Below are 22,885 nucleotides of genomic sequence, written 5' to 3' on the forward strand. Positions count from 1 at the left end.
ATGGAGTGGTTTATTACGATTCCATCTCACAAGGCAGGTGGGTGGGCGGGCGGCAGCGGCACACGGACTCCAAGCCCCTGACAGACGTCTGCCTCGGGCGCATGCAAACAGTGCAACATGGTCAAGCGCAGACACGGGGCGACCGAGGCAACACGGACAAGGAACACGGGGTGGGGAACGAGGCTGGGGCGATGGGTCCCTAGAGAGGGGCCTGGTCTCCCCAACCCTTGTGGGCAGGACAGGAAAAATAAGATTCGTACTTCTTGTAAAATGCCCATTTGCTGGGTACTTTCTTTCTCCTTATCTTGAAAAATAATAAAAAATAAACACACGGAAAAAAATCTCAAAAAAGGAAAGGGATAAAACTCTAAGAAGGCGAGATATGGGAGGCCAGGGGGAGCCTGACCCCAGTAGGGCTCCTCAGCCTCCTCCCTTCTTGGCCCTTGGGCGGGGTTCCCAAAGCCCCACAGGTGGGTCCATGAGAGAAGGTGCCAGGCCTAGGCGGGGTCTCCGGGGGCCAGAAGGGGCGCAGGCGGCGACAGAGAAAAGAGGCCCACGGTCCTGCTGGGCTCAGTTCGGGTTTGGGCCCAGCGAGTGGGGCACCAGGTCCGCAATCTCTCTGGGTTCAGTCCCCACAGGCCCCCGACCTGGGCGGAGGCCGGCAGTCACAGGTGCAGCTCGTGGGTTTTGATGTGCTCCAGCTGCTCACGGAGCTGCAGGAAGGAGGGCCGCATGGCGGCGTCCAGGTGCCAGCAGTTCTTCATGACCTCGTAGACTGCAGGTGGGCAGCCATCGGGGGCGTCCATCTTGTAGCCCTTCTCCACCCGCGGGACAACGTCCTTCAGGGGCTGCGGGCAGGTGGGTGGTACGCATCGGTGTAAGGCCTGACCCCGAGGGGACCCCCACTCCCCCCTAGCTCCGCCTCAGCCCCGGCCAGGGGAGCGCCTGGAAGGTCCCGAGGGCAGGTCTGCAGCTTCTAGGCCTCAGGCCGGGGAGGTGGGGCTCAGCCGGTCCCCCTCCCTGTCACCCCCTCCCTTGCTCCAAGCCCCACCCAGCCCCAGCGCCCACACTCACAATTCTCGGATAAGGCACTCGCCCGAAAGAGTAGATTTCCCAGAGGAGGATCCCAAAACTCCACACGTCAGACTTGGTGGAGAATTTCTGCCAGTTGGATGGGAGAGGCAGTGTCAGGTCCTGGGAACTGGGGGGTGCGGGTGACCCGGGAACCCCACCCACCACAGCTCAGGCCCTGAGGAGAGGCGCGCCCACCTTCTCTCTCAGGGCCTCGGGGGCTGTCCACTTGACTGGCAGCTTGCCCGTGTCCTGGGTGCTGGAAGCTTCCTTGGTGAGGCCGAAGTCGCTGACCTTGGCCACGTTGTCCTCGGACACCAGCACGTTGCGGGCTGCCAGGTCCCGGTGCACGAAGTTGTTGCCCTCCAGGTATTCCATGGCCTCGCAGACATCTCTGGGGGCGAGCCAGCCACATGTCCCCTCAGACAGGGATCCCATAGCAGCCACCCCCCCCCCCCGCAATCAGGCATTGCTTCACTCACAGTGAGAACTTGAGGAGACAGTCTCCGCCCAGCACCGACCGACCCCGAGACCGCAGGTAGTCCACCAGACTCCCCTGGGGGCAGGACAGACAGACCAACAGGCCCTATAAGTCAGACTTGCCCTCTAGACCCTGGGAACAGTGGGCCTGGGGCTGGGTAAATGGCGACACTCAAGGGAGGTGTCAGGAGAGGGGAGGGGCAGGGGAGAGGTCAGGACGTCACTACTGAAGGAATATCAGAGTCTGGACACTGGACGCTGTGCTCAGCAATTATCATGCATTATCTCTTAATCTTCATAAATCTCTGAGGGAAACTTTGTTACTATCTCCATTCACAGATGAGGACCTGAGGTTTGGAGGGGTAACAACTTTTCCAAGGTCGTAGTGAATAAATGATGAGCCAAGACAAAAGCCAAGCCCTGGTGACTTCAAAGACCAGTTGGAGAGAAGGGACTGAGGGAGCAGGGGCCCAAGGGTATGGTGGGGGGCTTGGGGCAGCTGGAAGGCTCGACCCCAGTGTTTAGCTCCAGGCTGGCAACTGGATCGCGGGGCAGGCACACACCTTGGCCATGTACTCGGTGACGATGTAGAGCCCACCTTTCTCCTCTACGATCACGCCCAGAAGCTGTACCAGGTTGCTATGCCGAAGTTGCCTGGGGCAGGACGGGGTGGTCAGAGCCTGCCAAGCCTCCCCATCACCTCTTGGCCCCGGGTGACCTCCCCACCCCCTGCCCCAACTCACGTCATGACCGAGGCTTCAGCCAGGAAGGCCTGGGCAGTGGCGTCGTTCTTAATGCACTTGACGGCGACTTTGTTCCCTCGGTAGTCACCTAGCATCACGTCTGGGGCAAGAGAGTTGGGGGTCGTTTCCTGGACTCCCCCCAGTCATCAGCCTCTCCTAGGGCTCCCACCCTCTCTGGCTCACCTCCAAACTCCCCCTTCCCAATGGTCTGCAGCAGCTTCAGGTCCTTCATGTTCAGCGCCCAGCCGCCTGTGGGGGGAGTGGGTGGTGAGTGAGGGGTGCTGAAGCCAGAGCGGGGGTCACAGCAGAAGCAGACTGGACTGTGACTTATGTGGGGTCCCCTGGACGTCTCCAGAGCCTCCAGGAGGGGGTAGTGCCAGGAAGCCCGGGTGGGAGGAGGCGGGTGGGCAAGTGAGGAGTGGGCGTGGGGGGATGGCACTCACTGCGGAAAAACTCATCCTGGGCCGCCACGGTGCCCTCCATGACCTTTGGCTTGATGAGGCGAGTACAGAGTCCATCTGCGTCTGAGGTGTAGTGCTGTAGAGGGCAGGGCAGGCGATCAGGGCCAGCCCCCTGTGTACCACCGCGGCTCCCATGCACTGCCCTGGTCTGACCACCAGATGGCAGCAGAGGCCGGTCCCACCCAGCCCAGAGATGCTTTGGGTCAGGACGGCTCTCCATTTCTAGCAGGGGTTAGGGAGGCCCCAGACACATGGTCCATCTCCCATGCTACCCCACACCCAGGTGCTGGACGGATACCGGGTTGTTGTGATCACTCTGGGCCTCACCAGCATCCCAAAGCAGAGGACAAGCCCTGGCTCAGTCTAATACCAGCCTCTAGCCAGGTGTGCACAGGACCCTCCCCTGTCATAGGCCAACCCAGGCCAACAGGGGGAAGGTGCTGAGAGTGAGTACAGGAGGCATCTGGAGGCTGCCTGGGGTAGAGGTGGCCTTGGGAGCTGCAGGGACATGTGGGCCGTCAAGGTGAAGCTCATGAGGACATGTTTACGTTCACACAGCTGGGCATACAGCTCTATGAGTGGCTGGAAGGAAGCTAGTTCTGGGATCAGAATACTCAGATTCTAGTCCTGGCGCCTCCAAGTCACAGCTGTGTGACCAGAGGCAGGTCTCTTAACCGCTCTGAACCTCTGTTTCCTGGCCTATGAACTGGGGTACCACCTCCCTGTGCAGGCATTGTGGGGTCAGAGCTCAACGCTGGCACACAGCACGGGCTCTATCGAGGCATGAGGAAACGTGGGCTTGCAGAGGCTGCAGGACGTGCCCAAGGTCATCCACCTAGAGTGGTGGGACTGTAGCTGGAATCAGGGCCGGCGCGCTCTGCTCACCTCCACCAGCTGCATGAGGTTCTCGAAGTACACCTCCTCGTCGATGCTAAGCTTGCTGGCGTGGTATATGATGCGGTAGTGCTCCACCTTGCCGTCGCAGCTCACGCACAGAGTGTAGTCCCCGGGGTAGTTGGTGCTCTCCCGCACCAGGAACAGGCCTGTCTCTGGTGGGCACAGGAGCCGCTCTGCCTGCTCCCGCGTGATCTTGCCATGGAACCAGCTGCGGGGAGGCCAGGCCTGGGGTCATGGTGGCCCAAGGGCACTGCCAGGCTCCACTTCCCGAAGGCCCTCCCTCTGGCTGGCACCTCTCCACAGTTCAGGGCTCAGACAGGCTCTGGAGGCCCTCATCCTCTGCCTCCTGCCCTTCTTTCTTCAGCCCTCCTAGCTCCGTCCTCCCCTTTGAGGTCCGGCACCCATGCCCTTGCCCTCGTCTCGAGAGGCCCTCACGGACATCCCAGCCCCTCACTCTCGCCTCCCTGCTCTCCGGACTCTCTTCTAGGGGTAACAGGGCTCCCCGTCCTCCTTCCTCCCAGACTGGGAATTCCCAACCGTACCCAGAGGTACTCACGGCATGAGGCTGAGCTTGGTGCCTGCCTTCACGCCCTCCCGCTTCTGGACGTAGTTGGCTGGGATGATGCCCTCACGGCCCACCTTGTTCTTGGCTTTGTACCAGTTGGGGTCCTGGGGAGAGGGGAGCCCAGACACGCTCTCAGGCTCACCCTCCCATGCAGGGGAGACAAAACCCAGTGGGTAGGGGTGTGAAGTCCCTGGTTACCTTGGTGACAGCTACAATGGTGAGCACGTCTCCTTTGCAGAAGGGAAGGTCCTGCTCAGCAGTGCCGTGAAAGTTGTACTTGGCAATACATTCTGTACCGGATGGCCAGGCAGCCTGCAGGGCAGGCGACACGTGGGCGGAGAAGCCTGGGGCCCCACCCACCTGCAAGCCCTCAAGGTCACAGCCTCTTGGCTGGCCTCCCTGAGTCTGGGTGAGGTGCCCTTCCCCTGGAGAGCTCTGGGTGTCTTCTAGCTGAGACTTCCCCACGGCCCCCAGACCTGTGCTCCCATCTTGAGGGCCGTGCATCTGACAGTGGGCCCTGGAATTCCATTTTGCTGAAAGCCAGGACTGGGGAAAAGGGGAATGAATCGACCTGAATCCTCATTCTCACTCTTCTCAGCACCCCCGTGGCGGTGGTGGGGATACTCCACTGCCCTAGACCCCTGCCCCTGCAGTACCTGAATTGCCGACATCTTCTCAGAAGATCTGGTATCCCCGTGTCACAGGAAGGCCAACCTGTCACTTGGTACCATGAGAGCTGTGGGGAGAGGGGAAGATTGAGGGAAGGCTGTGAGAGGAGATGGTTCCCTCCATCACTGAGACCCTACTCCTTCCCCATAGCAATACGAACAGATGCCAGAGGCTTCCGGAGCTGGGACCTGGGGCAAGGGCTGTCCTTTCCAGTCTCAGCAGGCTGAGGGCACGGGGCAGGGGAGGAGGCAGGGGATGAGGGCTGAGGACCCCCAAGGACAGAGGGCTGTCAACCCTGAGCCCATTGTGGCCTTACAGCCCTTGGAATGACCAACAGAGGCTACAAAGCGTAGTGGGTAAGTAGTGTCTGCCCCTCCAGCCCTCCATGGCTGGATATCAGCTAAGTGGTCTGTGGGGGACCACAGGGCAGCTGTGAACCTGGGGAAGGTGCTTGGGACCTTGGGAAAGTCCCTTGTCCTCTGTGGGCCTCTTAGTTCTGTCACCTATAAAAACTCACCCAGGCAGTATCTCTGAAGCCAAATGTATGCCAACCCCATGGCCTGGCAACCCTACTTCCCAGCACACACCCAAGAGAAAACAGGGCAGGCACTGCTGACACAGGCACAGGAGCACACGCAGTAGCACGGTCTGTAACGAACCTCACGCTGGGAACTGCCCAGACGCCCGTGAGGAGTGAGATGGATAAACTGTGTACATTCACAGAGTACCGGCCAGCAGTAAACATGAATAAACTACAGCTATGAAACAACACTGATGCATCCAAACATGCTAATAACCAAGACGCCAGACAGAAAGCACACATGCCTTGTGATTCCATTCGTATAAACTCCACAGTCAGGGGATTTTCCAGTGCAGGATGGCGACTCCCCTTGGAGGAGGCAGCGACTGGAAGGGGGCAAGTTCAACTCTGCAGTGCTTCACTGAGCTGTACCCTTGTGGCTGGTATACATTCTGGTGTATGTGTTTACTTCAGTAAAATTGACTACCCCGAGAAAGTTACCTCAGCCAACCCCACGCCCCAAGAGCAGCTAGTCAACCCCGTCTTGCACACATACTCTTTGTGGCCCCAGCTCAGCACTCCCTCTATGACCAGCATCTTCCCAAACACAGCCCAGAGCCCCCGAGTACCTGTCCCAGGAAGCAGAGGGATGGGGCTACTGTTCTCTTCTGACAGATGAGGAAACTGAGGCTTAGAAAGGGCCAGTGACTACTCCGTGCTCACAGTATGTTAGAAGAAAAACTCCTCCATGTGCCTTGTTCCCAGGCTCATTTGCAGGACACACAAGGCCTGGGGCCTGGTGGACACTCACAAACTTTACCACCTACCCCAGGCCAGGTGGTGGAAGAAGACATTTGAGTGCAAGTGCCTAGGGGTGTGAGGTGAGTGAGGACTGCAGAGCTTAGGTGGGCTTCCTGGAGGAGGGAGCGCTGGAGCTGAGCCCTGAAGGTTAGAGGGCTAAAAAAGGCAGGGGCACCCCAGGCTGGAAGCCCATGGTGAGGAGGGCGGGAAACAGACCCTGATGGGCTGAGCACCCCGTCAGTCTGCGGCAGGGGACCGTGTGTACTGGGTCCGCCTGGCACAAAACTTGCAGGGATGCGGGGGCTTCAAATGCTGACGTGAGGACACAGGGTTTGCTTCTGAGGGCCATGGGGTCTGTGGGCCTCAGCAGGGGAGTGTGTGGTCTTGGGGACCAGAAGGAGCCGGGGAGAACACAGGTGGGGAGAAGCACCACTGCGTCCAGGCCCCACTTCCAGGCTTCCCTTCCTGCCGGTATACGTAGTGCTTCCTGTCCCAAGGCCAGCCCGTCAACCTCTGCCATCTGGGCAGGGAGCCTGGGGCACAAGAAGGATGAGCCTGGACTCCCCTACACACACACATACATTGACACGACTGAGCCACCATGAGTATAGGAAGCACCTCCAGGCTCCCAAGAACCACATGTGGGAGCCGTGAGCTCCTCTTGCCCCCATTTTATAGAAATGGAAACTGAGGCTCATGAGGTTTGAACAACTTGCCCTACGTCGCACAGCTAGTTAGGGGCGATGGTCCGGAACTTGAACTGGGGTCCCTCTGTGGCTGGCTGGGTCCCCAATCTTCAAGACCTTCTGAATAGGGGCTCTGCCAGCTCTCCACATCCCCTTGCCTCCCCCTCCCTCGCAAGATTCACCACCACCAAGGGAGAGAGGGCGAGGAGGCTGAGGCACCATTAGTCACCCTCCCAGCTGTCAGTTTGCAAACACTCCCTCCCCTGCAGGCCTGCAGCTGCTGCTGCCGCCTCCCCACTGACTAGATGATAATAACAAAAATAATAATAGGTCCTGTTTGCTGAGCACTTATTCTGTGCTGCGCCCTGTCCTTGGCACATTATGGCTCATCAAATCCTCTAACAACTGAGAGGGAGAGGCTATTATTATCCCCATTTTACAGATGAGCCAGGCTGAGAGGCAAGTGGCCTTACCTGAGGCTACACCTCCAGTGAGCGTCCTGCCCCACGCAGATGTCATATGCCTGAGCCAGCAGGCCAGTTCGACCCCCACCCCTGGTGCCTCCTGCCTTATGTGCACGCACCATGCGGGGGCTGCCAGGAGGCTGGGACCACACTGGCCTCAAAAAGAGAGTGCAAGGGAAGAGGGAGAATCAATTGGTGCTCAGAGGAAGGGGCAAGGCCAGGAGGGTCAGGGTGGCCTGCCTTGAGGGTCTGGGTTTTGACAGATATGGAAACGAGAGGGAGGAGCTAGCCTCTCCCCTTTGCTCTACTGGCTATGACTTCAGGACTCAGTTTCCCCATCTGTACAATGGGCTGGTGACAACCCTACAGCTCCCAGGGCTGTTCTGAAGCCTGCTTTCTTCCCACAGAAATCCTGCCAGGAGGAGCTGCAGACCCTCTCTGATGGCTCCTCCCTGGCGAAGTCATGAGGCCAGGAAGGTCCCGTCCTTAGGGCTCTGAGGGTCCAGCCGGGCTATCCCCTTCCAGGTCAGAGGCCAAGAGTCAGAGTGGCTGGGAGGGGCTACTGCGAACCTAGGCCTCTAGTCAGGCCTTGATCAGGCACAGAGGGGCCCTTCCAGGGTTATGTGAACCTTGTTTCAGGCCACTTTGTGGAAGAAGTGCAGGAACTTTGTCCAGGGAGTCAAGGGCTCTGAGTCCTGTTCCTGGCTCTGCCACCAACTTGTTGTGTGACCTTGGGAAAGTCTCTTGACCCTTCTGGGACTCACTGGCTCTCCAGCACCTGAACCAGATCCCTTTCTCACCCGCTGCTCCTAGGACCCTTGTACCCCACCCACCTTCCCACCTTGGCATTCCCTCTCCACTCCTTCCCCCTTCTCTATCCAAGGAACTTCCATTCAACCTTCAGGGGTTGCACGTGTGCCTAAGAAAATGTAGTACGACAGTCCCTGCAGTACTGTTTGTTGTAGCAAGAGATTGGGAGAAACCTTTATGTCCGTTAATAAAGAACCAAGTAAATATATGACCAGATAGCCTGAAAAGGCAACAACACAACTCCAGCTGTTATGGGGCCAGGATGGATCTCTGGGTGCTGATACAGAAACCTCCCCACGATAGAGTAAGTAGAAATGGCAAAAAGCCAGCTCAAGTCACGAAGGAAACGTTGCTGGGGGAATAGGACAGTGACATGGCATCTCAGTACCACCCTCCAGATTAATCAGAGAGAGGAAAAAGCACCTCCACCACAGGGAGATGTGGCAGATACCTCGTTAACCGAGTGATCAGATTAAGCATCACCAATAATGAGAGGCGCACACTGAGTGCCTCCTGCACTAAGGAGGGCACAGCATCCTCTGTGCGATGGGCCCGCAGAGCTGCTTAACCTGACTCCAATCAGGAAGACGTAGACAGACAGAGACCAAATAACCGGCCTGGACTCTTAGAGTCAATGTCATAAAAGACAAAACAAACAAAGAAAGGCTGGGGAATGTTCTGGATTAAACAAGACACAAAAGAAACATGAAACAACAACAAAATGGTAATTATGTGAGGTGAATGATGTGTTAAGTAACCTCATTGTGGTAATCGTTTCACAACATGCACATATATCAAATCATCACACTGTATACTTTAAACTTACACAACATTAAATCGCAATTATATCTCAACAAAGCTGCAAAAGAAAAAAAGAAAAGACACATGATAGCAAGATTCAGTGAGTGATTCTGAATAAGATTCTGGATCAGAGGGAAAAAATAGCTATAAAGATCATTTGGGGACAACTGGGAAAATGAAAATGTTAGATAATGTTATGGAATTAATGTTAATTTTCTTAGGTGTGATCATGGTACTGTGATTATGTAAGAGATACACGATAAAGTACTCAGGAGAGAAAGGTACGATGCCTGCAACTAACACTCAAATAAATCAGCAAAAAAAAATACGTATACACACATGTCCATGTATATAAAAGAAGAGGTAAAGCGAATGTGGCAAAATGTTAAGAACTGGTGAAACTGGGTAAAGTATACATGGGTTTTCATTATACCATTATTTCAGCTTTTTGGTGGGTCTGAAATACTCAAAGACCAAAAAAAAAGCAGGGTGCAGGACATCACCCATAGTATATTACAAATTATTGTTTTTTTAAAGGACATACCATTCACCCCTAACCTTAGATATGAAAGATAGATATCTCTGAAAGATAGAAGAAACTGATAACAGAGGTTGTCTCTGGGAATGGGAAGGAGTAGTGAGTATCAAGTTCAAGGGAAACTTACTGTTCGTTGTATATTTGCTATTTTGTTCTTTTAACTTTTGTTTTTTTAACCACATGCATCTATTGCCTTCCCCCTAAAAATAAGATTAGTAAGAAAATCAATAACTTTTTGAAAACCACTTGTGCCAGGAGCCTTCCGGGGCTCCCCAGCTGTGGTGGCTGCTGGGGCCTCCAGAGCCTCTCACGCCCCATGCTCCAGCGAGAAGCTCACTGACCCTGTGGGAGCCCCTGCAGGAGGGGAGCCGGGCCCAGGGCGGCCGCTCAGCACGTGAGTGCTGAATGAATGAATGAACCAACAAACAACAGGGGGAAGCTAGGCTGGCTGCACCACACTGCGGTCCCATAACCAACAGGACTATACTTAACCCCTAAGGGACAGCAGCTGCCACCCCACCCCCACAGGGCTGGGGGACAGGGGGCTTTCACTCCGACTTCCTGCCCCAAACCCTGCTCCCAGGAGTTCTTGTGCTGGGGTCCTGGGAACAGGCTGGGCATTGTGCCCAAGCGCTGAGGTCAGTGACCACAGCCTCAGGCAGGCCTTTCTTGGGAGCCCAGGCTGGCAGGCAGGGGGGAAGCCCAGCAACTGCCCTTTGCCTGCCTTGGGGAAGCTGTAGACCCTCACAGCCTAGCACGTGCTGAGGGCCAGTGTAGGTTAAGGGGCTCCTGCCCTGCCCCCCTCACCAAAACTCCACTGCCTAATGGGGCGTGGGAGCCTTCAGTAACTGTTTACACCCAGCTAAAAATAGCCACTGAAAAGGGAAGTGCACAAGAGACCTGGGGGAACTCTGGGGGCCATGGCCCCCAGAGACTCTGGTCCTGCCACAGGACCCAGCTGGAGCCTCTGCGGGGCAGGGCAGCCCCCAGAGGCAACAAGCAGGTCCACCTTGCCCTCTTATTCTTTGAGCCACTGTTTCAAGAGGCTCCCTGTGAGCCCAGCTCCATGTGTGGCAGCCAGGATGGACAGGAGGGGGGAAGGGCCCCGGAGGTCCTGCCCTTGGGACCCCAAGAATGCTACTCAGCATCTCTGCTCTGTGCGCAGCCCTGCTCCACCCCTCCTGGCTACCAGCTGATCAGTCCCGGCCAGGTGTGCTTGGGGCCTCAGCAGAGACGGACAAAGGCCACTGGGGAAGGCTTCCAGGAAGAGGGGGCGGGGAGGGGAGGATCTCAGGTAGAAGCGACTGTGCTAGCTCCGGCCAGGATTAGGATTTCAAACCGTGGTACAGAGAGAGTTAATGAAGGCGGGAGGAGGCTCAGGGTGAGGCGGGTGAGGGTCAACAGAGGCTCTGAACCCAGGCAGCCTGGCACACAGCTCTGCGTTTCTGATTGGGCACGCCCCTCCGAAAGACACCTGAAGAGGGCGGGGCACCAACAGCAGCTGGGCTGGTTTGGCAGCAGTAAAATCAGCCCCACCTCTGGTTCTAGAAGCACAGGGCACCCAGGCTGACGGCACTGTGATGCCCCTGGTGACACACCAGGCCACGGGCTGGAGGCTGGTTCCCACTGAGCCATATGGGTGGTCCCAGAGCCCTCAGCTGGGCAGCTGCAGAATTGGGCACAAGACCCTTGGAGAGGCCTGAACCTCCCCGGGGGTCAGAAGAGGGCTGGAAGGATGGACGGTCCCACTTTGTCTCCAGTGTGAGCTGCCCCACCCTCACCCCCAGGGTTCCCTCAGCATCCAGCACCCCTGCCCTAAGGGGAGGGGTGAGTTTAATGGCTGCAAAGTGTTAAAGACCAAATTACAGCAACTCACTGGCTTTTTTCCTGCCCCCCAATGGCTCAGTGGGGGCTGGAGCTAGAGGAGGCTAGTAAGGGGAGCCGCCTTCCCCAGGCGCTGCTGCAGCCTGAGGCTGACACTCCTGGCCCAGAAAGGTTTCTAATTACCGCTCAGGAGCCTAATTACCTACATGTACTGGGCAGTGGGGACTCCAGGCCTCTGTTCCGCCACCCACCTCAGCACAGGCTGTGGTCTTTGCATCTTCATTTGCCTACGTTTACATACAGCCTCTCAGCACTGACCTCCAATGAACCCTTAAAAACCACCTCCAACGAACCCTTAAAAACCAGAGTGTCCTTGTCCCTCACCCCAAAGTCCCCTAGGCACGTTACAGGTGGGGAGATTGCGGCCCAGAGGCCGGTGAGCTGGCCACCAGATTCCTGGTCTCCCCATCTCAGAACTGGGACCCCGAGAACACATGGCTCAGAAGGTAAAGCTGAGGGGGCCCAACTCAAAGGACGTACAGTCTTGCTACCCAGTGTAGGGAGAAGGGTTACCAACACCCTCGCCCCACGGGATGGACTGTAAAAATGAAAGCACGAACAGTGAGAGCCTACTGACCCAATCCTGCCTTAGTTATTTAATCCTCCAAAAAACCCCATGAAGTTTTACTGCTGATCTGTTTGACAGAGGAGGAGCCAGGCTGAGGAGGATCACCCAGCTTCCAAGGGGTAGAGCAAGGATTTCAGCTCAGAGTTTTCTGAACCTGGTCGGGAGAAAACCCCTCCACCCTTCCCCTGGGCAGGACAGATGACACCCTGGACAGAGAGGTGCGAGTGGGCAGCTGAGGGGAGGTCCACCCAGAGATCAGCCCTCCTGCTCTGGGAAGGATGGGTTACATCTGTGCCATACCGTGCCTCGCACAGCAACTGGAGAAGCCAGCAGCCCTAGAGAGTGGAGGAGCTCTAAGCAAGGACCTCTGCCCCTACCCTGTCTCTTTCTCAAACGCTTCTTGATTTTCATGGCCCTTCCTCTCCAGGAAGCCCTCCTGGCTGCTCCAGCCTACGCAGATCCCCAGCTTCTGAGCTCCCCGGAGCCCTGCCAGGAAGTTGGAACCACAGGCCTCTCCCTACTGACTGACTCCTCTCTGACTCTGGCCTCTTCTATTGGTCGGCAGGGGGGCCTCAGGGTTCCTTCTCTCCTCTCCTCTCCAGTCTCCCTGACAGCATGGGCCACAGACGTCCGGCCGGTTGGGGAGCAGCGGCTGGGCTGGGCAGGGCTGAGAAGCAGCAGCCTGGGTGTGCAGGCGTCAGATGACACCCAGGTTTTCACCCACCCACAAGGCTTCCAACTGTGCAGAGAGGAGGACCCGTGGGGAGGAGGAGGACCCGCGGGGAGGAGGAGGGCACCAGGCAGCCTCTCCTGCTTCTAGGGGCCTAGACCACGGAAGGGGAGGGGAGGCGGAGGGAAGCTGCGGTTGGAGGCCCAGTCCCACTGAGGCGTACAGAGCTGGTGTGTGATGAGAAGCTACCCTCATCACAGTACCTCAAAACCAGGAAGAGAAACTGAGCTGGCAGAAGGGCGAGCTGGGCTGCGTGGGGCCCTCAGGTCCCTGGGGGCCTGCCAAGGGGAGCTCTTTGGACAGTCGCTGGACAAACCACTTGTCCCTCCCAGGCCTCAGTTTCCCCACGGGAAAAATGGGATTCTCTCCCTGGTCCTGCCAGTCTGACCCTGATTGGTATGGGCTGCATCATGCCTGACACAAGAGACGCCCCCCAGTTAGTGGAGTACTCCTGGTCCCCCAACAGGCTCTGGCCTCTCCCGGGTAGCAGGGCTTGGCCCCCCGAAGTGAGCCTCGCCCTGCCTGCTTCTCCCCTCAGCCACGCAGGGAGCACACTAGCTCTTCCTCACCAGCTCTTTATTTTTAGGTCTGAATTTGACTTTAATCATTACTTAGCGGATTCTATTTCCAGCCCTTGGATGAAGGGACCCAGAGGAGAGGAGGAGGGGAGGCAGTGCTCCCTGCCTGGTGTGGAGGGTGGCCTGCCTCCTCCACCCATCCTGTCCCCAACCAAGGAGGGGGGGCACTGAGAAACTCCCAAAGTGCTCACCCCAGCCAGGCCAGCATCTTGGAGAGGACCGCACCCTGTGACCTCATCCCAGCCCGAGCTGTGGGACAGGAGGGCAGTTGTAATGCCCGCCTCCCCTGCGCCAAGACCAGGGACGAGGGGGACACTCCAAAGGCAAAAGTCTGGTGGCCGGAGTCCGAGGTCATGTGCCTGGGAGCCCTCTGCAATGAATGGGCCACCTTGGGGAGGACCCTCTACCTAGGTTAGTCCTGAGCCATACCAGGGTCAGCTGGGGCTATGGTCTCCTAGGCCCTGGGAGTGCCAAGCTGAGACTGTTTTCCTCCTACTGTCCATGGGCTGACCCTAGCAGGGCACTCCCAGTTCTCTGATCTCCACAGACGTGGAACAAGAGGAAGTAAGCGATGTCACAGCAGTACACGCTCAGATTACACCTGGGGAGCACCTGCTGAAGAGAAGGACACTAACACACAAGACTTCCCTAGTGATTTGTGGACCATCTATGTTCCCCTTCAACTCCCAGCTGGGAGGCTCTCGAATCTCTGCCTCTGACCCCAACTTTCTTCCCTTCCCCAGCCACTGGGCGGGAGGATGAGGCTGGCATGGCTGTCCCTGGCTTGGGGCTCCGGATGTCGGGGTTCCTTGCTAAGACTCAGTTTTCCCAGGGAAAGTAGGCCTCTATCTCCACTGGGGAAATGTGGGGCTGGCCTAGGAAGTAGCTGAAGCTGGGGGACAGGAGGCAGCCAGGCTCTCAGAGAAAAAGCCTTGTCCATTCAGCTCTGATGCTGAAAGAACAGAGGGAGAATGGGTAGGGCCAGGCCCCAGAAACCAACCAGTAGCCCACCTTCCACATGGTGATGGGGACGGGGGAAGGCAGAGAGGGGGGACAGGATACTGGCCAGAGCAGTCTCTGAACACAGGGTTTCTGAAGGGCTCCCTGGGCAGAGACCACCCTTGGCTGGGTGAGCCATCAGCCAGCCCTGGCCCGGGTGTCTTCTGCACACACTGAAGCAGCCTGCAGTGGGCATTCCTTCAGCAAAGCCTACCCCTTCTCACAGAGCGCCTAGTGGATGCCAGGGGGTGTGCCAGGCACCTTCTAGTACCTTGGTTAGTTAGTTCCGTGTCCGCACACTCCCCTCTGACGTAGGTATCACCGTCCCTGTTGTGTATAAAAGGAACTCTGGCTCAAAGGATGACCTGTCCAAGGTCCCTCTTCCCTGGCCTAAATGGCACAGCTGGGCCTGGAATCACGTTGGTTGGGTGCCAAGCTGCCCACTCTCTCCAATACTCTCAGCTGCTTTGGGGGCCTGCAGTAACAACAATTACAACAGCAACAGACGGGAAACAACGATGCACAAGCTTGGTAAGAGGGTTGGGGTAAGGCTGCTGCGGCAGAGCTTTCGGGAATATTTTGTAGCTTTTTAGGAGCAAAGTTGCACAGATTGTGTAGCAACATGAGAAAATGCCCAGATATGGTATTAAATGAAAAAAGGTGTGATGGCACGCATACCCAAATGAAAACAGCGACAAAGGCAAAAAAGATCAGGAAAAGACTGGCTGGGAGCTCGAAGATACTAACAGTCACTATGCCGGTGAAGAAGCAGTGGGTGAATTTTCTGTGTTCTAAATTTTCTGTAGTGCTGTTTTGTTACTTTCTAAATTAAGAACCCTAATACTATTTACCTACATACGTAGTTTTCTGAGCTCAGATTTGCTTCCTGGGGACCCACCTGCCACCCAGCTCTGGTCCTGGTGTCTGGGACATCAAGGGATGGCCTTTCTGATTTGGGACAGCCCCTCAGACACATGAGGGTGCTTCCCTACCTTCTCGTTCCCAGACCAAACACCTTTGGGGACAATGAGGTTCAAAACCTCCCAAAGAACAAGCTCAGAACTGGACCCAAGCCGTCCTGCCAGATCAGACTTGTTGGGGCGGCCACGTCACACTGTGAGCCCTGGGCCTCTGTCTCTGCCTGTACTCTGGTCTGCTCTGTGATGGCTCAACCCCTTGGGGCCTGGTGCCCTCTGCAGCAGTGCTGGGGACCGTCTTCTGGTCCTTCCCTGTCCCAGACCCAAGGCAGAGAGAAGAGCAGGGAGGAAGACACCAAGCTCGTCACATAAAAAGTGAAGCCCTGCACACGTGCTTGCCTGAAGCCAGACCCCTTTCTACAAGGGTCTTGGGACCCTGGTCTGCACCCAACAGCTCACAGGCGTCCAACCATGTCAGGCTTCAGCCCCAGGCCCTCAGGCTGGCAAGGAAGTTAGGGCTGGGTGAGGGGAGCCTCCAGGCCCAACACATCTGTGTCCCCTCCACTGTGCATGTCAGGGCAACCGGAAACAACTCTAAATCAAGGGCAGAGGCCTGAGCGGGACGAAACTGCCAGCATCCCCAAGGGGCCCCAGACACGGCTAAGTATCCTCCAGGGAGCCTCCCACACTTCCAGCAGCAAAAGGATCCTGCCACAGTCCCAGTCTCCTTCCTGCTGCCTTCACCCTGTTCCTGCTGGGGCCCCACCAAGAAAGACACTGGGAACACCAGGGTGTAGGGAGCTTGGAAGAGACACCCTGGGTGTCCCCACTCTGACAATGTTCCCATGCCAAGGCTGAAGGGTGCTCCTTGTGGAAACAGGGCTCTCGCCTTCCCCATCCAGATCCCATTCACCAGCTGGGCCAAAGGTGTATAGGAGGGAGAGGTCAGGAATGACCACCAGGCTGCTTCAGTTCAGCACCAGGGCTGCACCCCGTGGGTGCCCCACACACTCACCGCATCCCTCAGTGGGACCCAGCCTCAGGCACCAGGGGGAAATCCCACGGGCAGTGCCAATGCTGCCCGAGCCCAGACCCAGGCAGAGCCGGGGCCGGAAGCCCTCTCCCTTCTCTCTAGCCCTCTGTAGGGGAGCACGTGCTCACCCCACAAGGACCCATGGGCCAAGCTGGGGGCTTATGTCCCTGGTGGGTAAAGGCACCTGGCTGGTTTCTCTCTGCCCACAGCAGTCCAGCTCTGCAGAGCCGGGGGGATGAAAGGACAGACAGCCTAACTCTGCCAGAGGCCTGGGATAGCAACTCCCCCTTTAAGCCTCAGTCCCCTGGTCTACAAAACAGGAGGGAAGATAAACCCCTAGTTAAGCTCCAAGAATCTAGTGGCTGGACACGCCCCTTCCTGACACCTGGCTGGGCCCTGAGGAGCCTGGGAAAAGGGGCTGACAAGGCTGCCAGGAGGTGGGGCATGGTCCTAATGCCCAGTGTCACCTCCACCAGGACAGAGGCCCAGCCCAGTTTCCCCACCCTAGGGTCAGAGGTCCCTTGGCTTAGGCCTGGTCTTCTGGGAGGCCGAGGGTGACAGGCTCAACCTCTGGCAGGCTCAAGGGAGGTGGCTGGGCCCTGGGCTTCCTGGAGACGGCAGGGCCTCCGCAGGGGAATGCGGGAGGGGTCAGAACCAGGCAGGCCAAGGAACCCGCAGGGAGGCCCTGGGCCGGGAATGGCAAACCGCCCATCCTCCTGGGCCCTGGCCCATGCCGACCCCCTCCCTCCAGGCTCCAGCCAGCCCCCACAAGAGGGGGAGGACAGACTCGGGGTGGCCAGAGACAAGTCTGTGGGGCTCGAAAGGTAGTACCTCCCTCGTGCGCTCCCCTCCCAGTCGGGCTGGGCTGACAGTGACTCCCGGGAGATTTCGAACCCGGGAAGGAGGGTGTAAGGGAGGTGGGGGATGGGTGTGGACGCCACGGCAGCTGCAACAGAAGCAACAGAAGCGGGACGAGCGACCTCCACCCACCTCCCGCCGGGAAGCACTCGGACGCCCACCTCCTCCAGGTCTGTCAGGCACTCACCTCTCTCGGGGCACTGCGGTCCGGGCCACCTCGCTGCGGGCAGCATCAGCGGCCTGCGGGGCAGTCCATGCGGCCAGGGGGGAGGGGAGGGGCGCAGGGGTCCCCGGGTGGTGCGGTACAAAGAGGTCTGGGTGCGAAAGGAGGGGGAGGAGGGACGGCCAGACAGAGGCAGGGGGACGGCCTCGCGGCCCGGGTCGGGGAGGGAAGAAAGGCGGGGGAAGGGGGGCGGGAGGGAGTCGGGGGGAGGAAACAATGTAGCCGGCGCGGCCCCGGTAGAGTTCCGCTTCCGAAAGCCGCCACAGAGGTTCGATTTTGGGACGTCGCGCCGGCTGCCCCGGGCTGCCCCGGACCCTGGATCGGGGCCGCAGGGGGTCCCCGCGTTCCACGTCCCGGAGGCTCCGGCGGCCACAGGCTGGCTGGGGCGGGAGGGACCGCTGTCCGGGGGATGGCCCCGACGGCGGCGCGGCCGGGCGATCGCCCCGCTCGGACCCCACCCCGGCAAGACCTCCGGGCAGGGTGCGGGGTGGGGCGAGAGCTAGAGGGCGACGGTGGTCTCAGTGGCGGCGGCCAAGCTCGGCTCGCCCTGGGCTCCGCTGGGAGGAAGCTCGCAGGCCTGGCGAGAGGAAGCGCGGCCCGGATCCTCCGCCCGCGGCAGCGCGCCTGCGCGAGGGAGCCGGCCCGGCGCGCCGCGGGGCGTGGGCCGGCGGGGCGGCGCCCCCTGCCGGGCTCCGGGGGCACTGCGGGGGGGGTGTGTCCGCGCCCACGCCCTGCCCCCACCTGCCCACTGGCGCTGAAGGATCCTGAAGGCCCCTCACCGAGGGCCGACCAGCCCGCCTTGGAGCAACCTCCAAGCCTTCCTCGGGCACAGCTCCCCCGATGTAGAAGCGATTGAGGCCAGGCCTGGTCCCCTCTCCTCGGATCTGTTTGTGGAGAGTGGACCTCACTCACAGCAGCATTTATAGATTCACAAGCATTTCCTGGCGCTGAGAATGTGACAATTCAGGAGTCTACTAGTAGGACCACTTCGTTACCGTCAAGGAGTTCCCAGTACTGACAGGCCAACAGACAAGTGCCAAGAGATAACTGATAAAAGTGAAGAAGTGGTGTACAAGGTCCACAGGAAGCAGAAAAGAGGGAAGGCCTAATGAGACTTCGCAGAGCTGGGACCTTAGGCAGAAGGAACAGCATGGACAAAGGTAGGGAGAGATGAGAGCACTTGATGGCTCTGGGAACTGTAAATAGCTCAGTACGGCTGCAGTTTGCAGTGTGGGTCCAGGAAAGTAGTGGGAGATGGGCTCCCTGCAAGCCCCAGAGACAAGAGAGATCCAGAGGGCCTTATGGAACTTTCCTGGACTTTGTTTTCAGCTTGGCAGCAGTGAGGAAGTTGTCAGTAGCTATGTGATTTTGGGAAAGTTACTTAACCTCTCTGTGCTCTAGTTTACCAAATGGGGGAAGTTATAACACCAACTTCTTAAGGTTTTGTGGGGAGGAAATGAGTTAATACGCTTAAAGTGCTTAGCGTGCAGTGGGCGGCACGTGGTCAGCCCTTAGCTAAGTATCGCCTGTTATTATATATTACTGTTAACGAGGAGCAGGGCGTGATCTGCTCTGAGCTCAGGAGCAGACTGTGTGTGTGTGTGTGTGTGTGTGTGTGTGTGTGTGAGTGTGAGGGGGGAGCAGAGAGTTGGGGGCGGGGGCAATGATGGAGGAGAGACCGGAGACTCCAGTGTGGGTACAAGGAGGCAGGCTACTCCCTAGGGACTGGGCCCTGAAGGAAGGGTCAGGATTGGTGGGGCAGAGGGGAGGGGCATTCTGTGGTGGGGAAAATGAGGTGTACAGGCAAAGTCTTGAAATTCAAAATAAGTGAGGGACTAGGGTCCTGGAGGAGAGTGAGTTGAGAAGGCAGTGTGGCTGTACATTGCAAAGAGCAGAAGTTGGGTGTGCCTCCCCAGACAAACTGCAGGATGGCCCTCTGACCCAATGCACCCCTTGGCCAGTTTCCAGAAAGGAGCCAGACCTTCAAGGAGGGAAGTGGTAGTCACACCACAGCCCTTTGAGGAGACATCCAGTCTCAGAGATAGCTATGGTGTGACAGGAAAAAGCATGGATTTGGGGTTCAAAGTGTAAAGTTAAATTTCAGCTGGGCCACTTCCTAGTTGTGTGATCTTGGGCTAGTTACTTAACGTCCCTGAGCTCAGTTTCCTCTTCTGTAAGATCAAGCTTAAAATGCAACTGTCTCACAAGAGATGGTGCAGATGCAGCAAGATAATGGCCTAGGGGTGGGGGAGGTGGGGAGGGTGTTCAGCTTGGCTGGTTTCCCTTTCTTTCCTCTGAGGTCAAGATGGAATGATAAAGTGGGACCGGATGGGGCCACCTCTCAGCCTGAAGGAAAGCAATTCAGCAGCTCTGCGAAGGCTTCTCGAAGGGCCAAGTTGATATCTCCCCTCCCCTGACTGATCAGCTGGCAAAATGGGAAAGGGCTGTGGGGATATGTGGAAAATGCTCTAATCCCTGTCCCAGTTTTTCACCAATGCATTTTCCTTTACCCCCCAAACATGTTTGACATTATCCCCTGGGTTTGCTGTGGCCTAAGTGTGAACTTTGGAGTCCAATAGACTTGTATTTGCATCCTGGTTCCACCTCTTCACGGTAGAATGCAATAAATTCGTTAACTTCCTGAACCCCAGGCACAGGGGACAAATCAATAAAGGGTCCTGCCCCACAGAGCTATCCTCCAGTGGAAGAGCCAATGAACTTCCAACCTCACCACCATTCATTCATTCATTCATTCCCTCACTCAAATACTTACTGAGCACCTACTAAGTGCCTGGCACTATCCTGGATGCAGGAGTTGAAAGGGCGAGAAAGACCATTGTGGATAACCATGTGGTTATCCCCTCATGGGATAAATAAATAAGCAGGGCAATCAGACACTGTGGCATGAGGGCAATGAATGCTTGATGGAGGAGAGCACGGGGCGGGGAAACAGACACAGAGGGCCCAGCAGCTTAAGGGACAGCCAGAAGGCCAAGGTGACAAGACCAGCAAGCGAGGGGGAGTAGTATGAGAGGAAGGGGCTGGATCTGGTGGGGTGTTATGGGGCGGGGGGTTTATTACGTGAGTTTGGATTTTATTACATGAGCGCTGGGGAGCCACTGAAGGATTTTTAAGCAGGGGAGTGACACGATTGAGCAGAAGTCAAGAGACCAGTGAGGAGACTTTGCATATTATGGCCAGTGATGATGGGCATGGACCCCAGTGGACAAAAGGGAGCCACGTGGCAGCTCTGGGTGATGGGCTGTTCGGAGAGTGAGGCCCCAGGAGAAAGGGGGCCTGATCCTTAGGTACAGCTGGAACATGGGGAAATGCTGGTGCTTTTTGCTGAGGTAGGGAGGACCTGGGAGAGGCGCAGGCTGGGGGTAGCGCTCAGGAGCTGTACTTTGGACAAGCTAAGGTTAAGACACCTGTGAGACAGGGAGATGTCAAGATGGCGTTTGGAGCCACGTTTTACGGACAAGGCCACTGAGGCTTGAAGCACTCAGAACTTTCCCAGAGTCCCACTCCCAGAATTGGGGTTCCAATCTGAGGACCTCCAAAGCCTGGGGCACCAAACAGCCTCCCCTCTCAGCAGACGCTAGGAAAGGAACTCATCAGAGAAGGGTCTTCTGGTTCTAGGATAGGGGAGGAAATTTAAGAGGAGCCCCTCCCTGCCAGGTAGGCTCAAGTGCTAGCTTTCCCAGGCTGAGCTGTTGTCCCCACCTTGGGGGAATGGAGAAAAGAGGGGAGGCTTGAGACCCCTGGATGTGGGAACAGGGCTTAGGACTTCTGGCCGCATTTGATGACACAATGCCACCGCAGTAGCTCGATGCAAAGTTGGGTTGGTAGCCAGAAATCCAGAGCTTAAGCACCTTTATGGGTGGACTGAGCTCTGATCCCAGGGTCCCCTGGGAAGGAAAGGACTTCCCGCCACGCTGCCTCCTCCTCTCCCCCAGCCTCTTTGCTCTGAAATGACAGTTTAGAGAAACTGGTGTGAAATAGTTTGAAACTCAGACGTCTGGGCAGTCCCTCGGGGCAGAAAACAGGAAGCCAAGATTAAAGGCAGATTTCCAGCAAAGTCCCCTTCTACTTCCTGCAGAGCAGGTGCTCAGGCTGAGCTGACTGTGGGCAGCTTCCCTCGCTGACAGCACCTCTGGGTGACTCTGCACAGGCCGGCTCTCCTGCTTTAGGAGCTGTTCTTCAACCTCGTCATCACCATCCGCACAGGAAGCTCCTGCCAGGCCCTTGGGGGAATGAGCCTCCTGCAGAAAGAGGCTGTGGAAGGTGGAAGGAGGCACCAACAGGAAACAGCACCTGGGGACACCTAGGAGGCAGTGAGGCCAGGTGGAGAGGGCATGGGCTTTGGGATCGTTCAGCCCTGGTGTGAATGCCACTTCTTGCTGTAGGGTCTCACTGACCTGTGGGAGTGGGTCGAGGGGTAGGAGCAATGCAAAGAGGGGCTTCAGGGAAGGTAGCCGGGGAGACTGGACCAGTGCTGGGGCCTGGGAGGCCTAGGGGAGGGCAGAAGCAGGAGAAAGCAAGTGGCCACAGTGGCCATCTCAACATCAGGGACCACTCGGCGTGGTGGCCAAGCTGATATCCACAGCTGCTAAAGTCTCAGGGAACCAGGGGCCAGCATGGGCCTCCCCCGTGACCTCTTTCCCTTCCTGACCCGCAGGAGAGCTGGCTTCCGTGGGCTCCGTCAAGGCAAGAAGCTACGCCTGCCTCATGCAGAGGCAAAGCCGTGACCTTCCAGATAAGCCCTGTGTTCTCCTCAAGGGGCCTGAGACCCCACCCACCCAAAGCTGTCCTTGGGAGGACACCTGCATCAGAGGCATCACGCGTTGGAAACCTCCCTTCTTGGATGGCTGAGTTTATCACGAGGACAAGGCATTGCCCTGGGAGACCCAGGTTCTAGGGACAGACTGGCCTCTGATTTGGGGCAAGTCCTCCCCATCCAGGCCTCAGTTTCCCCTCCTGTGTACCGAAGGGTTGCATCTGGTGATCTCCTGCAGCTCTGACTTCGTGTGCACAGGTGGAGGCCCTGGGCATGGGGAGGGTGGGCAGCTGCCAACGGACTCCAACTTCTGTCCCCCTGGGACCAGGGAGCTTCCATTTACTGAGCACCTACTATGTGCCCGATACTTTATTATTGTTATTGATGATGATACTGATATTTACTGGAGACTTACTATGCACAAACATTTTTAATGTCAGATTAAAGTCTCTTCTCTTTACTGCAACAGTTTGCTCTAAGGGGATTTCTAAGGAAGCTTGTTTGTTTGTTTCCACCATGATGGTGGCAGAAGTCTTGGTGCTGATGGTTTGGTGGCTTTTTGGCTTTTGTGGTTTTAGCGGTGGTGGTGACCCAACCGAGAGGCCATTGAGAGCTGGAGGACCTCACTCTTGTGGCTTGAGGCAGCCGGTACATAGGGCTTCCTCGACCACACCACAGGGGTTAATTGGCTGGTCTCCTGACCTTGAAGGTCATGGGTCTGGGCTTCGCAATTCAGAATCTCTCTGGAGCAGGCAGATGCAAAACCAAGTTCATGACATGAATTGGTCAAGGAACCTGGGATCCCTGCAAAC

General features: G+C 57.3%; 1 protein-coding gene and 1 long non-coding RNA gene across 3 annotated transcripts; one reads left to right on the forward strand and one right to left on the reverse strand.

Annotated features, from left to right (window-relative positions):
- Window positions 1-17,902, reverse strand: CSK (C-terminal Src kinase). Of its 2 annotated transcripts, none has more exons than XM_030874978.2 (13): window positions 17,261-17,902; window positions 4,874-4,953; window positions 4,416-4,529; window positions 4,209-4,321; window positions 3,641-3,860; window positions 2,738-2,831; window positions 2,478-2,543; window positions 2,295-2,394; window positions 2,115-2,205; window positions 1,554-1,627; window positions 1,270-1,465; window positions 1,075-1,161; window positions 1-848 (listed from the first exon to the last, which is right to left on the reverse strand). In XM_030874978.2, exons 2-13 carry the CDS (start codon window positions 4,886-4,888, stop codon window positions 666-668), a joined length of 1,353 nt encoding a protein of 450 aa, XP_030730838.1. In that variant the 5' UTR covers window positions 4,889-4,953; window positions 17,261-17,902; the 3' UTR covers window positions 1-665. The 2 variants fall into 2 exon arrangements, with proteins under 2 accessions (XP_030730838.1, XP_060149523.1); XM_060293540.2 differs by lacking the exon at window positions 17,261-17,902 and adding an exon at window positions 14,537-14,569.
- On the forward strand, window positions 17,224-22,313 carry LOC138842580 (uncharacterized). The gene is made up of 3 exons (XR_011377285.1): window positions 17,224-17,243; window positions 21,468-21,640; window positions 21,975-22,313. It is a non-coding gene; the product is annotated as an uncharacterized lncRNA (long non-coding RNA).
- Window positions 22,314-22,885: the final 572 nt, after the last annotated feature.

Source organism: Globicephala melas, chromosome 2, assembly GCF_963455315.2.
Source record: "Globicephala melas chromosome 2, mGloMel1.2, whole genome shotgun sequence".
NCBI lineage: Eukaryota > Metazoa > Chordata > Mammalia > Artiodactyla > Delphinidae > Globicephala > Globicephala melas.